Source organism: Echeneis naucrates, chromosome 13 (genome assembly GCF_900963305.1).
Source record: "Echeneis naucrates chromosome 13, fEcheNa1.1, whole genome shotgun sequence".
NCBI lineage: Eukaryota > Metazoa > Chordata > Actinopteri > Carangiformes > Echeneidae > Echeneis > Echeneis naucrates.
The window spans coordinates 21,534,745-21,549,792 of NC_042523.1; the positions used below are offsets into that span (position 1 = coordinate 21,534,745).

A 15,048-nucleotide genomic window follows, 5' to 3' on the forward strand; every position below is an offset into this window, starting at 1 on the left:
AGCAAGTCAAGAGCTCCCAGAGTCTCACGGCGGCAGCAGTCATCAGTGCTGCTGCTAACAGCAATAAAAACAGCCCTTCAGATAAACGCTCTCTATCTCAGACAACGTGTCGGGATTTAAGTAAAGATCGATGGGCTGAAGCGTGCGTTTGTGACTAGATTGCTGAATCCGAGTGACAATGAAAAAAATGGCATAATGGCAACAAGTGAAACGCACAGTCCCCGTATAGAGCTGTGAGACAGCCACCTACGGGATAATGATTTTAATACAGCCATCAAAACCTACATTGGAAATGTAATTGGTAATGTTGGTATTTTAGCCAAAGGTTTTTGGTTTTTTTTAAGGTTGAAAACTCTCCAGTGCTTTTCAAGAAAGTATCACTGCAAAATAAACTTAAAATATGAAAAACACAACCCTTCCTCTGACCCTGTCTCTTTCCCATACTGTCATTTGGACAGCCTCATCCTAATTGGCAGATGGGTCACCGACAGGTCGGACCTTCTCGCCCCAGTAGACGGCAGATAAAGGCCAAAAAGCAGCAGACGTAAGCCCCTTAGTGAGTCCACCTAAGAGCCTCTGAACTCACCAGGGTTCTTGGCCTGGAAGTCAGTCTTGCGTTGCAGCGTGGATGGCAGGTCGTTGAGGCGGAGCGACAGCTGCCTCTTGAAGGGGGAGTTCTTCTGGCTGAGTGCCGGGAATCCCCGGAACGAGCCCTGACGCACCAGCTGCTCAATGGGCGCGTGGCGGCGTGGGATGGCGTGAGGTCCACCTGGTTCTGGCCGGTCCATGGGGGACGCCGCACCCTCGGGTGGGGAGGCGGTGCCAGGTGGGAGAGCTGGAATGGCAGAGGGCTGGTCTGGAGGAGGAAGTTGATCAATAAAGTTCATGACTCATTACTTAGATAGATGTTATTCAGCATCACGAGTGCTGAATTTGAAATGTGGCTTCTCACACTGAAACATCCTCCTACCTTTCTTCTTGTCCTGCAGTTTTTCATCACGCTCGCTGCTGCCGCCCTGCTGGCTGCAGGAGGAGTTGATGCGGAAAGAGCCCTCACGAACAAATGAGGTGCGACTGGCATCAAAGGACGCCGTCACGCCGCACTCCTTCTCCCGGCGCTGCTTCCTCTCCAGACAGGCAGCGAAGGCACAGCCAACTGCGTGGCTCAGTCTCTCTCCCTGTCGGGGCAAATAGAAACCCTCACAGTTAGAGCCAAAATTCATCCTTTCATCCCTTTCACAGCGTCTGGAGTTAGCCTTTGTGCTCGTTGGTAAAATGTAACTACGATTTTTATTCAACTGAGAAAAATCAAGATCTGGCATCAACATACTGAGGAGGTGAAGATTGATCGAAGGTCCAATTATCAACCTCAAATCTGTGCTGTTGTCAGACCACCGAAAGGCCTGCTGAGCTCTGAATGGAATCATGTCCGAATGGATTTCTGCAATGGATTCCTACTTTTCCCTCAATTCCCTTCCTGTCTTTATTTCTCTCTGCACAGATAGCATAGACAGCCACAGGTGAGACGGTTTTGTTTTTTTTTTTTGCTGATTTGACTTCAGGTTGCTGTGGATCCAACATTTTAAGAATGACTGATTCTACTGATTAGATTTATTTTTATTGATGTTTGTTGATTAGAAAATATTTAATATATTAATGATTATTTCTTGTTCAAGGAAGTTAAAAAGTTCAAATTTAACATTTAAGAAACTGGAAGAATGGAAATATGAATTGGATTGATTTTAGTTTCTATTGAATAGAAACCCCCAATTTTCCAGTCTTTATATGGCAAAAATATCAAGATTTTCAAAAGTTCACACACAAAATGACAAAAGTACCGATTTGAATATATGAAGGAACAACAACAACAAAAAAAAGCTTAAAAAGTTCTTACAGAGAGCCATAATTTCCAGGTTCTGTTCCAAGATTAACAAAACCTCTTTCACAATCCACAGTCATTTGTCATGGTAGTTTTGAAACTACTAAATTACTTGATGTTGAGTTTTTCGATGTCATCAAGATGTTGGAAGGGAAATAAGTCATAAAAGGTTATATTGTGCTAAAAGAGCTCCGGGAACAGAGGCCAGCCAAGACACGATGTTCCGACTGCTCCTGCAGGGTGAATCCAAGTTAACTGTCTTCTCACCGAGTCTTTGAGAGCCATGAAGCAGTGGCACATCCACCGTCTGGTGGTCCCGTCTCGGCAGATGTAGGAGAAGGCCTTATCATAGTTCCGGTCAGGAGCGCAGAATGAAACCTTCTCTATAGTCTGGTCCACGATGAGGTCCTGAGAGAGACACGGAGGGAAAGAAACATATTCGGATTGAACTAATGAATCCGCACGTTTCTTCACACGTTTTTTTTTCTTCTGTGGATTTCACACTGCGGGACATTTGGTGTGAGTTGGACGAACGCAGCTTTGGCCGATACGGACAGGACCTAAAGCTTGTAGACGGATCCCACACTTGACACTCTGCTTTCAGCGTCACTCCAATCTATTTACACATCCAGCAATGACATTAGAGGAAAGTGACTGCAGACTAATGACACTGAAGCCTCTTTTCACCTCTGGGATGTTTCCACTACTCTATAAAAAGGCCTTATTCATGTTGTCTCAGTGTCTATAGACACTATAGAGGAAACTAAGAGGGGCCCTTCTCTTTCTCTTCGTACATTAAGGGGGCCCCCCAGCTCACCTCTTGGACTCACCAACAACAAAAAGAGAAGGAAAGTAAGCTCTGAGAGAGTGGGGAGAGAAAGAGGGCTCACACACTCATCCATGCACTTCCTTCCTCCCCTCCAGTGTCGGCGGAAAAACAAAGAGAGGGGAGGGCGCGAAGAAAGGAAGGGGGAGGACGAGGAACGGGAAAGGAGGAGAAAGAGAAGGAGGGATGTGAAGAGGAAGAGGCTGCAGAATAACAGTCCATTCATTGGAGGCCAATTAGAGATTGGAGGGGGATGCTGGTACCGAGGTGAAAGGCCGAGCAGGGAGCAGTGTGTGTGTGCGTGTGTGTTCGTGCGCACTTCCTCGAGTACAGTAAACGTCTCTGTGTTACTAGAAATCCTTTATGCTGTATGTATTAGTGTATTTTCTAGAGATATTTAGGCTCATGCAAGCATGTGTGTGTGTGTGTGTGTGTGTGGGTGTGTGTGTGGGCAATAGTGACTTGGATCATGCTCTTACATCACTGACAGGAAGAATTAGACGGCGGAGCATATGACTCATGATGATGCATCTATACAGAGAAGCCTCTCTTCACAGTTTCTCTCTGAAGGTCATGTGTCTCGGATGCACACTCACACAAACCCACATACTGTACACTGAACATTGATGTGTGTCGGTGAAAACGAGGCTGCTAGCTGGTTCACAGATGGAGGCTGGACGCTAACATCTTAGCAGCATTAGCATTCGTGCAGAGTTCAGGTCGTCAGCTCGGCTTTTCATCTCAAACAACTCTGCAGAAAGAATGTCTGTCTCTATCTGGCTCACCAGCCTGACTGCTAACTTTGCCTGAGTAGATCTATAAACAACACAAATGAGAGCGGCAAGATGAACGGTGAGAGACAGCAGTGTTTCCAGGGGACACAAAAAGTGACGGACATGGCCGGAGCGCACAGGTTGTTTCATGATTAGTGACTTTTGAAGTTAAAAGCTTGTCGAGCTGGTTGATCCCGGACATTTGTGACTTTTTTAAATCCCCGGAAACACAAGTTGTCGAACTGAGGAATATTTTTTGCGATGAATTGAGCTCTCTGGGCCACAGTACACCGTGCTGCGGAGTTGACTGACAATTCTCTGTGGGAGCATCACAAGTGACCTCTTTCACATAGCACGCAATCCTTTCATTCATTTTTCATCCAACAATATGTGAATTCATAAATGAATGATGACACTTTTAACCCACCCTGCTTTTCAGATAAGTTGGTTGGAAATTCATGTAACTCTCACTTAAACACTACTTCATGCTCTCTGACTATCACGGCGACAGTAAGAAAACTTTGTATTTTACATCGGCTTATTACGTTTGTGTTTTCAATTTCATCAAGCCCCATGAAAACTCTGAAAACAACAACTTCCAACAGCCTCTCAATCCTTTCTGACTTCCCCTTTTTGTCTCTCTGCTCTGAGACCACCGGTTCCTCCTCATGATTTAAATCTGTGTGGCCCCTAAAAAAAAAAAGGAATGAGTGAGGAGAGCCCCCCCCCTTCTATGCTGCTCTTTATTCTGCTCTGCTTTCAATAGAGCCACAGCGAGCTACACTTGCTCTGTAGGAGTTCTCTGTCGCCGCCAGACACTCTTCAAGTGCATGTGTGTGTGTCTGTGTTTACTCGATCTTCCCTCCCCCCACTGAGCACCTTCAGCAAGCAACCATGAGTCACATATGTCAGCCTGAGACTACGCACAGAGGCTCAAACCAGTGAGGGAGGGTCAGCAGATGCGCGGCAGCTTTTTCTGCTGTCAGGCTGAAAATGGAGCGAAGGAGACCTTTGCTGGTGGTGGAGGATAAAAAAATGTTGCAAAGACGGATATGTGTTAAAGAGATGAACTAACTTTTTAGAATTTCTCTTACAAGGTTGAGGCTGAAGACAGAGATACCTATGTGCTGTGCAAAACTGAAAGACTGTCCTCCTCGTCCTTGTTGCCGATTGAATGGTGAGGTGGACGGATAGGAAAGACCGGAGGGAGGACAAAGCGAGGACACGGAGGTGACACATGCAAAAAAAAAAAAAAAAAAGGGTTTACTCACCTTAGTTTTGTCGTCCACCACCCTGAGTCCATCAGCTGAAACCCACAGCACCGCCTTCACTGTCTTTTTGCCGCTCTGCAAAGACACAAAAATTAGGTAATTAGGTAAATCATTTCTAAGACCAAGTTGCAGAGCTGTTGCAGAGAGCTTCCTGAGCAACCAACAAGCTTTTAACGTAAAGAATCGCATCATCCCCTCAGCGGCAGAGAGACAGGCCGAGGAAAGAAGTGTGCCAGCTGGCAACGAGGCTCGTTTCTCCAGAGGAGGGCACCAGACAGAGCTAATAACACGCTCAGCATGGGCCATGCTAAAAATACAGGGCTGAAAAAGTAACAACTCCATGTGAGTGTGGAAGTGTGTGTAGATGAGTCTGCATATGAGTGAGTGTGCGTGTGTGAATGAGACAGTGAGCACTGCAGGAAATGGCTTTGAAACCTACAGTGCTGTGATAAGAAGCCCCCATTTTTGCATAATCCCATTGCAGGGAAGAGAGAGGGGGGCCAGAACAGAGGGGAAGAAACTGCAAGTAACACAAGGAAAAGGCTGGAGAGAGGAAGAAAGCTAAATGAGAAGGTGGAGTCGGGGAATGAAAGGGAAAAATTAAAACTTCAGAAAGTTTTCAGTGGAGCGGAGAGGCCGCCGCTGAGGAGAGATGCTCATGAAGGTGGAAGACTGAAAGAAGCAGAGACGATCCTGCTGTGAGAATCAAAAAGGGAAAAGAAATAAAAGGAAACAGAGACACGAATTAATGCACAAAACATTTCTCCTGCGTGCTTCAGATCATTTTAACAGGATTTCTCTCAGAGATTTTCTGACCAAGCGCCGCTTACTTGATGTATAACGTTACATCCCTACTTGGGGAATTTGGCGAAGAGTGAATGGTATCAAATGATAGAGTGGATACAGGAAATGAACAACTCTGGTTTTCACATAATATTCCAGATAGAGCCCAGCTTCATCCAGAACGGCAGCGCAGAGCTGCAGATTTTCTTCTCTGCTGAGTGTGTGACGCTGACATGGGCCCGTCTCTATCACCGCATTCACACATTTCACGTCCCAGTCCATCATCCCATGGGGACAAACCCAGCGTGTGTTTATATGTGTGTGTGTGTGTGTGTGTGTGTGTGTGTGTGTGTGTGATCCCGGATCTCATTTTCTGCTCTGTTGGGCCTCACAGGTCCAGACGCAGAATGGCTGAGGAGGAGACAGACAGAAATGGAGCCACAAAAATGCCCAAGTGGTGGAGAAGAGAAAATAACAAGATGGAAGAGACAACTGCAGAGAGTATTGAGCGTGTGTGTGTGTGTGTGTGTGTGTGTGTGTGTGTGTTCCATTGGTCAATACATTGGTGCACGTGCATTGCACAACTGGCTTTATAAAAAGATCCGGTGAAGTCTGTGGATCCTCGGAGATGAGTAACAGCCTCTAGATAACAAACTCATCATCCAACAGCATACCTGCGGAAAGCTGGGAAGTGTGTGTGCGTGTGTGTGTGTGTGCGTGCGTGCGTGCGTGCGTGTGTGTGTGTGTGCGTGCGTGTGTGTGATACTTACAACTTTTAGCTTCTTCACTGCCTCCTCACATACATGCATCCCTCTCGACTCCTCCACCTCTACCAAGCCCAGGTACTGCAGAGAAACAGTAGAAATATGAACCCTATGTACCCGACAGATTATTAGGTTCTATATATTTTTTTTAGGATTCAAAAATAATCCTCACTTAACCTCCATGTCAACAAAGCACAACGGAAAGCTCTGCCAAAACAAAGGCGGCTGCATCACCTGAAAGCAGCCAAAGCCTCATTAGGCCTCTCAGTATTTCTGAGTGCTGCGTAATTGACAGGTGAGAAGCTAATAAGCAGCAATACTGATTTACAGTATCAGGTTGCTGCCAATAATGAGGACAGAGAGAGGACTGGAGTCATTTATATTCTCCCCCCCGTTGTCTCTCTGCGGTGTACGGAGAGCCCACAGGGACTCGATTAAAGCTCCCGCATCTCCGCAGAATCAGGAGCTAAGTGATGAAAAGACGAGAAGGAGCTTTCAGAGTTTTGTGGATGGATTAAAATGTCTGTTTTACATGATCTGCGACCCGAGCTGTGGACGTTTTGCTGTCATATTAGCTGTTAACACACAGCCACCTGGTCAGAGCGTGAGGGATGATGTGATGCCAAAACTGCTCGAGGGCAAAACATGAAGTCCTCTTTTTTAGAGACAGGCACTTCACAGTTTGTGTGTATTTAGTGAATATTGTTAAAAGTTATCAGGTCCGACGTGCTGCCTTCATGCTGATGAGAAAGACAACATGGAAAACGTGGTTAGTGTGCGCGTCACATATCGCAGAGTCCCAGCTCGACTTCGACACGTGGACCTATGCTGCGTCTCATTCCCCTCATTCTCTCTCCCTGCGTTCTGCCATCCTCTCTGCCACTCACTGTCTCCAATAAAAGCCCCAATAAATACTAAAAAAAAAAAAACGACATACATTTTGTAATAAGAGTCAAATCAATGGTGTTCTCAATGCGGATTTTCATTAATGCAAATGTGTTAGTTCAATATATAATATATTCAATAATTTTTATTGGTTTCCAGTAAGGCTGAACTTACCAACAATGATAAAACTTTTGCAGTTTTTTTTTAGCACACATTGCAATTGCAACATGAGTCACAATGTGTAGTTCGTGAATTTAGACCTTGCACTTCACCAAACTGAGATTTTGCTAATATTTCAACCCTTGTTTTCATGTTTTACTGTTTATTGTTATACACACAAAAACCTATCCATACTTTCTTTGTCCAGAGGAAATGAAGGCGGTGCGAAACAGAACAAAGGAAAAAAAAAAGAAATAAAACAATCAATGATGTCATCAGGACACTTATGTAATTTTGGTATCCGACTTTTTTTCCGTTCTAGGTCGATTTCTTTTTGAGCTCAGATCAGAGTTTTCTCTTTTTCTGGTGCAGCTCAGCAGCTTGTGAAGCGGCATTAATAGTTCAAGACTCATGAATACATTTTGAAGGAAAAACAAGAGGCACAGAGGGAAGACGATAAAGGCACTGAGAGGTTTTTTAAGGAGTAATTTCTTGGTGTAAAGCTCTGAGCTCCACTTCACTGCCCTCCTCACAGTGAGCTCTGCAGCAGGACCACTTTCTATTAGCCTGCTGCCTCAGAGACTCACTCTGCTTTTTTCATAAACTCACATCTTCATGTCCGTCTCTGCCTTCCTCCTTATTCAGCGCTATATCTTTCGCCTTCTTATCTCCCATTGCACAATATCTCTGGCACCCTCCCTCCTCTGAGTCCTCATCCCTCTCCCTGTCATTTCCTGTGGCCTCCGTAGTCTGTAACTCCACCTCGTTGCCATCCCTCCATCTCTGCCCTCCATCTTCTGCTGCCATCATCTCCCGGGCTCGTCATTAAATCGCTTCGGCTCTCAGTGACATACACATACACGACAAGAGCTGGTTATTATCAGGAAATTGAGCTGTTGATAATGCCTCATCTGTATTTATTTCATGTGCGGCATTCAGCTGAGACCTAAAGTGTGAGTTTAAAACGCTACATTGTTCCTACGAGGACTGAATGATTGCCAGGCCTACTAATATTAATTTATCTTCTTTGTTCTGGCAAGAGAAGATGTCTGTTCCAATATCTTACGGTTTGTTTATGATAAATATTTATAAAATGCACCATGACATGCTAAACAGAATCCATTCGTTTACACGATTTACATGATCCATGTCAATTTTGGGTACACTCATACATGTGTGGCATGATACACACACACACACGTCTTTTAGAGTTTTTCTTTTTTTGAGCCATGTTGTGAGTTTGTATGAAAATGGGCACTCTGGGTTTCTAAACTCACCCGAACAGCGAAGTTGCATTTGCCCTTGCGTACAGCCTCCTCGTCAGCCTGCCACTGATGGGGTCTGCTGGCCTCTGGCACGTAGGTGGGCTTCTTCCTCCTCAGGCTCTGACGAAGCTTGTTCATCTCCGGGGTCACGTGCTCCTTGGTACTGCGGACACAGAAAAGGATGCCGGTTTAGCTCTCTAATTTGAGGTCTTCGGTTTTCTGAAATGACTCATCACGATCGACAGTGAGGCAGCTTTCATCTACCGCCACTGGGAGCTGATTCTGACTTAGAGAAATACCACTCGGGTGCTTTGTTCGGAAAATCTGATTTCATTGATCCTCTCCTGCTCATTATGCCGTAATGATCCCTATAACAAGGTGGTCGGTTTGTGTGTGTGTATGTGTGTGTCAAACGCTTCCTGCCACAGCGCTCCATTGATTCTCCATTCAGACTCTCAGGCTGAAAAAGATCCCACAGGTAGAATGTGAACAATAAGGAAGGGAAAGTGCCGAGCATGCCTCCATCGCTCCAAGAAACATCAGGAAAACTGAGTGAATGCTGAATGCACGCGCACACATCTATATATACACGTGCACAAGCCCTCCAGTCCTCTCTCCACTGTGTAATTAGTCCATTCAGCCCGCTGGCCTGTTTAGAGATGTTAATTTCCCAGCATAATAAAACATGACGCCATCAAAACATGGCCTGCTTAAAAATGATAATTATTGCTTTCATTCCTCCACAGTCGCCCCCCCCCCCCCCCCCACAACAGAAGTGAAGTACAATAAAACACATCTCATGCGCCTCCCCCTTAATTAACATGACTGAATTAACTGCATCGCCATCAAAACCTTGAATCTGACTGTTTGCTCCCGTTTCTCCCTGTTCTTTATATTCACCACACTGAGATCTGTTGAGAGAAGCACCGGCAAGCTTCAGTTCCAGAATCCACCTTCTAAAATGAAACTACAGAGCCAGGGAACAATTCCTTTAAATGCTGCACCAGTGCAAACAGTTAAAGATTAAACAGAAGAAGCAATGTTTATGTAAAAAGGTCCCTCCCTGCTTTTATTGCTCCATATCTCTGTACAGGTGTTGTTCCCTTACCGTCTCGTTGCTCCATAATTCTGCATCCTGGCTTTAACAGGGCGCGAAAGCGCACAAATATTACACTTAAGACAAGTTACCTCCATATGTAAAGCTGGGTACTGAACCCTGACGAGAAGAAATCGTCTCTAACCACTCTTTACGCACAGATCAGTGTCTAAATATACACGCACAGCCTCATCACTTCTCATAATCGGCACTATGCTGTCGTTAATCGGTGCCAGAAGCTGGTGTGCTGGAAGTGTGTGCAATGAAATGTTTTTGTGTGTCTTACACACCCGCTCAGATGTGCGTGCAACGTGGATAGCTCAAGTGCAGCAGCTTGAGTGGCCTTACTCATTCCTGGCATGTGCGGCAAGACCAGGCACACACACACACAAATATTAAAAGCCCTCTGAAGCTAGATTTGCACATGTTGAGGCTTTTGCCAGTCATTTCTGGGCGGAGTGCCAAATCACTGGCACCTGGCTACCAGCAGTGCTGTGGCAGGTGTAAATGTGTGTGTGTGTGTGTGCGCGCAGGGGTGAAAGCAGGGTTGTGCGCAATACCCCACAAGGGATGTAAAGGGGGAGTAACAGGGACAGGGTGGGTGGGTGGGGGGGTACAAAATGCTCTGTAACTGCCCTCAAATGGTTTGGGACAGCGGGTGAGGAGGAGGAGGAGGAGGAGGAGGAGGAGTGAGCAAGTAGGACTGGCATCTGATACCAGGCCACAGGGGGAAGAGAGAGAAAAAATAACTGGAAGAAGTCGAGGAGTGAAGAAACAAGGTGAGAAAACCAGAAAGCAGCATCACAACCCAGCAAATAATCCTGATCCTCATTTCATAGATTAGATTGGCTGGTGGAAATTTTTAGAAGCACTGACAGAGGAATGATAAAATATCAAGAGAACCAGAGGATTTGAAGCAGGGAACGCTTCTTCGTAAGATAGAAATAACATTGATTTGAAATGCTGTGGTTGTTTCAGTGTGTCAAGACAAATCTATTGTGTTCTTCGACTGTCAGGCTGAATATCCAGGATGTGTGTGTACATTCACAGCTACAGAGGAAACCATTAAAGACAGAGCTTCATCACCAACACCAGATTCACGTTTAAAACATTAAAATATTCGTCATCTCGACATACACAATTTTGGACTTCAGCCTGAAAAGTATTCACCTCGACTCTATGTTCCCGATGAAATGTTCCCTTCTTTGGAATATATTAAACAGTTATGTCTAATGAGGTCATTAATTTAACAGGGTCCATTAGCAGCTCCCATTTTACCTGTAGTGAAGTTTCTAAAGGTTTTGAAAGATTTGTAAGCGGATTAAAGTTTTGGGACAGAGACCAATGAGCCAAAAACTACAAGTGATTAATATCCTTTCTCTGAAGTCAAAGCCAAAAGCAGAATCAGAAAATGAAATGCATCATATTAAACCTCCCCGCGACGAATGAATGAATATTGGAGCTGTGGCAGCATTGAGACAAACTCATTTGACATTTTGGGGAATACGCTTTCTTTCTAACAAGCCAAATGCCTGAAAACATGGATGGAGAGCTCGCCTGTATTTAGAAGGTAAAGGAAAAACCCTCCACCTACAGAGAGTAAACATAAAACCGTGCGGTTTTCTGGTGGATTATGTGTAGAACTATTTCTTAGCTCGAGGCGGTTGATGGTGGAGACAGCCAAGAAACAGTTCAGCGACTTTACGCCCCATAAAAAGGGCAAATTTAAGAGAAAACAAATATGCTTCAGTGCAGACGATACAAGCAAAATGTCATAGTGACTAAAGAGTTCTGCAGGAGCAAACATGCATGTGTGTCAGTGTGGAGGAAACAGTTTGGAGTTATTGTGCGCCTGCACACAGATACACAGACGACATGAAATCAGCATGTATCACAGCGACAGGACATGAAAATGTGACCTAATCCGGACTATAGTGAAAACACAAACGCTTGCTGAGCAGCACTGTGAGATGAACTGAACTCTGGTAGTAAACACTGTTTGATGGAGTATGTACAGACACATTAGGGTGGAGGCATTACCCAGCATGCAATATGCAAAGGCTTTGCATAGCTGTGACTTCAACCCATCCAACAAGAACCATCTGTATGAAGAAAAAAAATAAAAAAGATGTGGGGAAAAACACACACACACACACACACACACACACGGGGGTTGGGAGTTGGGCGGCAGGCGAGGATGCAAAACATCAAAATAAATCTATAAATCAAAGGCACAAATGAGGCCTCACTCTCATCATAAACCCACGCAAAACTCATGAGCACTTCGGCGTAGACTACACAAACAGGAGGCCCGATGCCAGAAAACACATAGTTGTTCCCGGGCCAGTGTTCGCAGCCATCTGGAATGCATTGCTGCGGCGGAGATGGCAGGAGAGACGACTTACAGTCGTGCGTCGCGTTGTTATGTCGCCGCTCACCCAAGGTGACCTCACCCTCATCCTCTCTTCCTTCCCCGGCCTGCCCTATTCTTCCTCCTCCTCCTCCTCACCAGTGTTTATACGCCACATCTCTTGTGCTGCACGTCCAGATGATGCGACAGCTGACGCAAAAAAGAAAAGGGCCCGAAGCTACGTGTCTGCAGTTCTGCCGATGTGAATGTGAGGAAATGGTTTTCACAGCGATGAATTTCGCACGAAAAACTCGCCTACGCGTAGAAACTAATAAAAAGTTGGGGGGGGGGGGGTGGTGGTGAGAACGCTTTGCTTTAGCTTGTTAAATTGGGGTTTTAACTGTTGCCTGGTCGGGCCCAGTTGTCATCAACAATCTTCACGTGTCGTTTTTTTTTTTTTTTTTTTTTTTTAAATCATCAATATCTGACGCTTGGCTTGTTTTCACGATGCATAATTAAAATGTCATTATGTATTCACTCCATATAATCTGTGTTAAGGCTGCGTGAACTCTTGTGTGTCCAGCTGTGGTTTGTGCGAGCCAGATGTGAGTCTGATTGATATGTTTGGCAGCCTCCCTCCCTTTCACAGTGTTCCTCCCTGATCCAGATGTTCTGTGTTCAACAGCGGCTCAGAGATTTTGGCAAAATGGGACACACTCCTCCCTCACACTTCTCCTCGACCAGATGCTCCCAGAACACACTTCATACAAGGAGGGAGATGGCGGAAAGAAGCGGAGAGATGACGGCGATTTTGCCACACACACACACACACACGCACACACACACACACACGTCTAGACAATCTGCTGAAACACACAATGCAATACAAACACACACCCCATGAGTCATTGCCACCTCGTATTACAGTAAGCCATATATCTGTGAAGCTCTGGAGAGACAAGGAGGGGGACAGAGAGAAAGGTGTGTGTGTGTGATCATTTTGGCTTAGTCATCACTGTGCTGACCACTTCACATGGACACAGCGTGCCTCCTCTCTTTGGGTTCAGCTTGTGTCTCGAAAAGCTGATGTGAGCTTTTTTTTATGGTGACTCAGAGGCAAAAAGCTTAAAAAGGTTATTTTTACTAGAACTATACAAAGTGTTAATTGTTCTTCAGGACACAGAACTGCTATATTACAGAGTTTTGGGATTTACGGTATGATTAAGTTAATCATCCTACAAAAATTTTTGTGGATCAAAGAGCGTTATATTCTTCTTCATCCACTTTAAAAGTAAAGAGCTGTTGTTCCAAAAATGGGAAAATATAAAACTGTCCTTGTTTGTCCCAGCTGTGGGACAGAGTGGAACCAGCGGTGTTATGAATGATTAAAGCTCAGTGGATCGGTGTAAAAAGTGATGTTATCCGTTTTTATCTCTAAACACATTAACGTTGACAACAGCAGGTATGATGGCATTCAATCATGGATTGATAACTTTTCCATTTATTGCTAACAAATGGAAAAGAGCAACACTAATCAGGGACATTTTCTAACAACCTGAGCGCTCTCTGATGAGAGCAAAAAGTATATTTGATTTAATTAGCACATACACACTTATTTATTTTACAACCAGTATTAAATGTGATGGCTGACTCATCTCTGGGATAATAGTAGCCAATATACAGTTAATCTAATAGCATTAAATCAGAAACATGTTAGACGCCGGCTGACACACACACACACAGTGAAAACTGGCCCAGTTTATTGGCCCTGCAGACTTTAACACTGAGTGACCCCGATGAGGACACTGACACTTAATATCGCCCCCTCGCTGTCTCCCTCTTTCTGCCTCACACACACACACACACACACACACAGAAAGTGGCAGGTGCTTTCTGTGTTTGTGTGTGCATGATTAAAAAATAAAGGGGTGTGACGCAGGGGCAATAAACCAGGGCACTGGTGTTTAGACTGAAGGCTGACCCAGGACAGGGTGGCCTTATTCGTTTCTGCGGTTTATGGAGGTGTGTGTGTGTCTGTGTGCCTTTGAGTTTGCATGTGTGTGCATTACGAGAAAGAGAGCGTGGATACACAAATTACAATCGCGACCACACACAGATTTCATTTCATCGATTCAGGAGACACCAACACTGTGCAGGAAAGCATTCATTTTCGGGAAGGTTTAATTTCTTTTTGGCAGTTAGCAGAAAAGATTGATTGTTGTTTCAGCCACAGATTTGAGACTTGGATTAAAGTCAGGCTTCAGGAGAAATTGTCTGCAGGTCCTGGTGAGCTGAAACCTTCTCTGGCTCCGGAGGAAGCCATGTAGAATATGATAAATGTGATGTTACTTGGACTGTAGGGATAGGGTTGGTGATTTGAAAATAAAATTCAGCAGTCCAGACTCCTGTAGCTGAGTCGCTGATTTCAGATACAGGCAGAAGCACACAGTAGCTGCTCTGGTGTAAATGTTTTGTTTTTGTGTGTGTGTGTGTGTGTGTGTGTGTGTTTTTAGTTAGCAGACTAAAAGGATTGTCTTGAAGCTACATAATTATTCAGATGGGGAAAAAAGAACCTGTGACAGCTTTGAAAGGAAAATAATCAAATCCTTTGAGCGTTCCGATGAGTTGAACACTAAAATGGTCGTAACTTGGTCCAGAGAATGCAGGACTTCATTTAGGACTTTTTCTCAATGAAGTCTCCAAAAACAGCTTCACAGAAGTCGATGAAAAGAAGTTTATGTTTTTAGCAGATCGTAGCACAAACAAAGGAAGATGTAGCTCTATTCAGTAAGCTTTAACTATAAATACAAATAAATATCAAAATAAGCTTTTAGCTCATTTTCTCTGGCAGGCTAGCCAGGAAGTTACTAATTTAGGAGCCTAAAGAAATCGATACTGACTGATACTTCTTTTCTGATCTCTGTATTATCATACGTTACCTTATTGCATATTAATATTATTAAGTACTTTCCATTAAAATTCTGACTTAAAATCCTG

General features: G+C 44.6%; 1 protein-coding gene across 3 annotated transcripts in view; it reads right to left on the minus strand.

The window, feature by feature from the left end:
* numbl (NUMB like endocytic adaptor protein) overlaps positions 1-15,048 on the minus strand; it is a 46,831-nt gene that overhangs the window by 5,555 nt on the left and 26,228 nt on the right. For 2 of the 3 annotated variants that reach the window (XM_029517265.1, XM_029517264.1), the window contains exons 1-7: positions 9,714-9,770; positions 8,618-8,768; positions 6,303-6,377; positions 4,750-4,824; positions 2,147-2,287; positions 971-1,178; positions 587-856 (exon numbers count right to left, since the gene is read on the minus strand). In XM_029517265.1, coding sequence (XP_029373125.1) covers positions 587-856; positions 971-1,178; positions 2,147-2,287; positions 4,750-4,824; positions 6,303-6,377; positions 8,618-8,768; positions 9,714-9,739 — 946 coding nt within the window. In that variant the 5' untranslated portion in view covers positions 9,740-9,770. Of the gene's footprint in view, positions 1-586; positions 857-970; positions 1,179-2,146; positions 2,288-4,749; positions 4,825-6,302; positions 6,378-8,617; positions 8,769-9,713; positions 9,771-15,048 lie in introns of those variants that run through there. The other variant, XM_029517266.1, reaches the window with a different exon arrangement.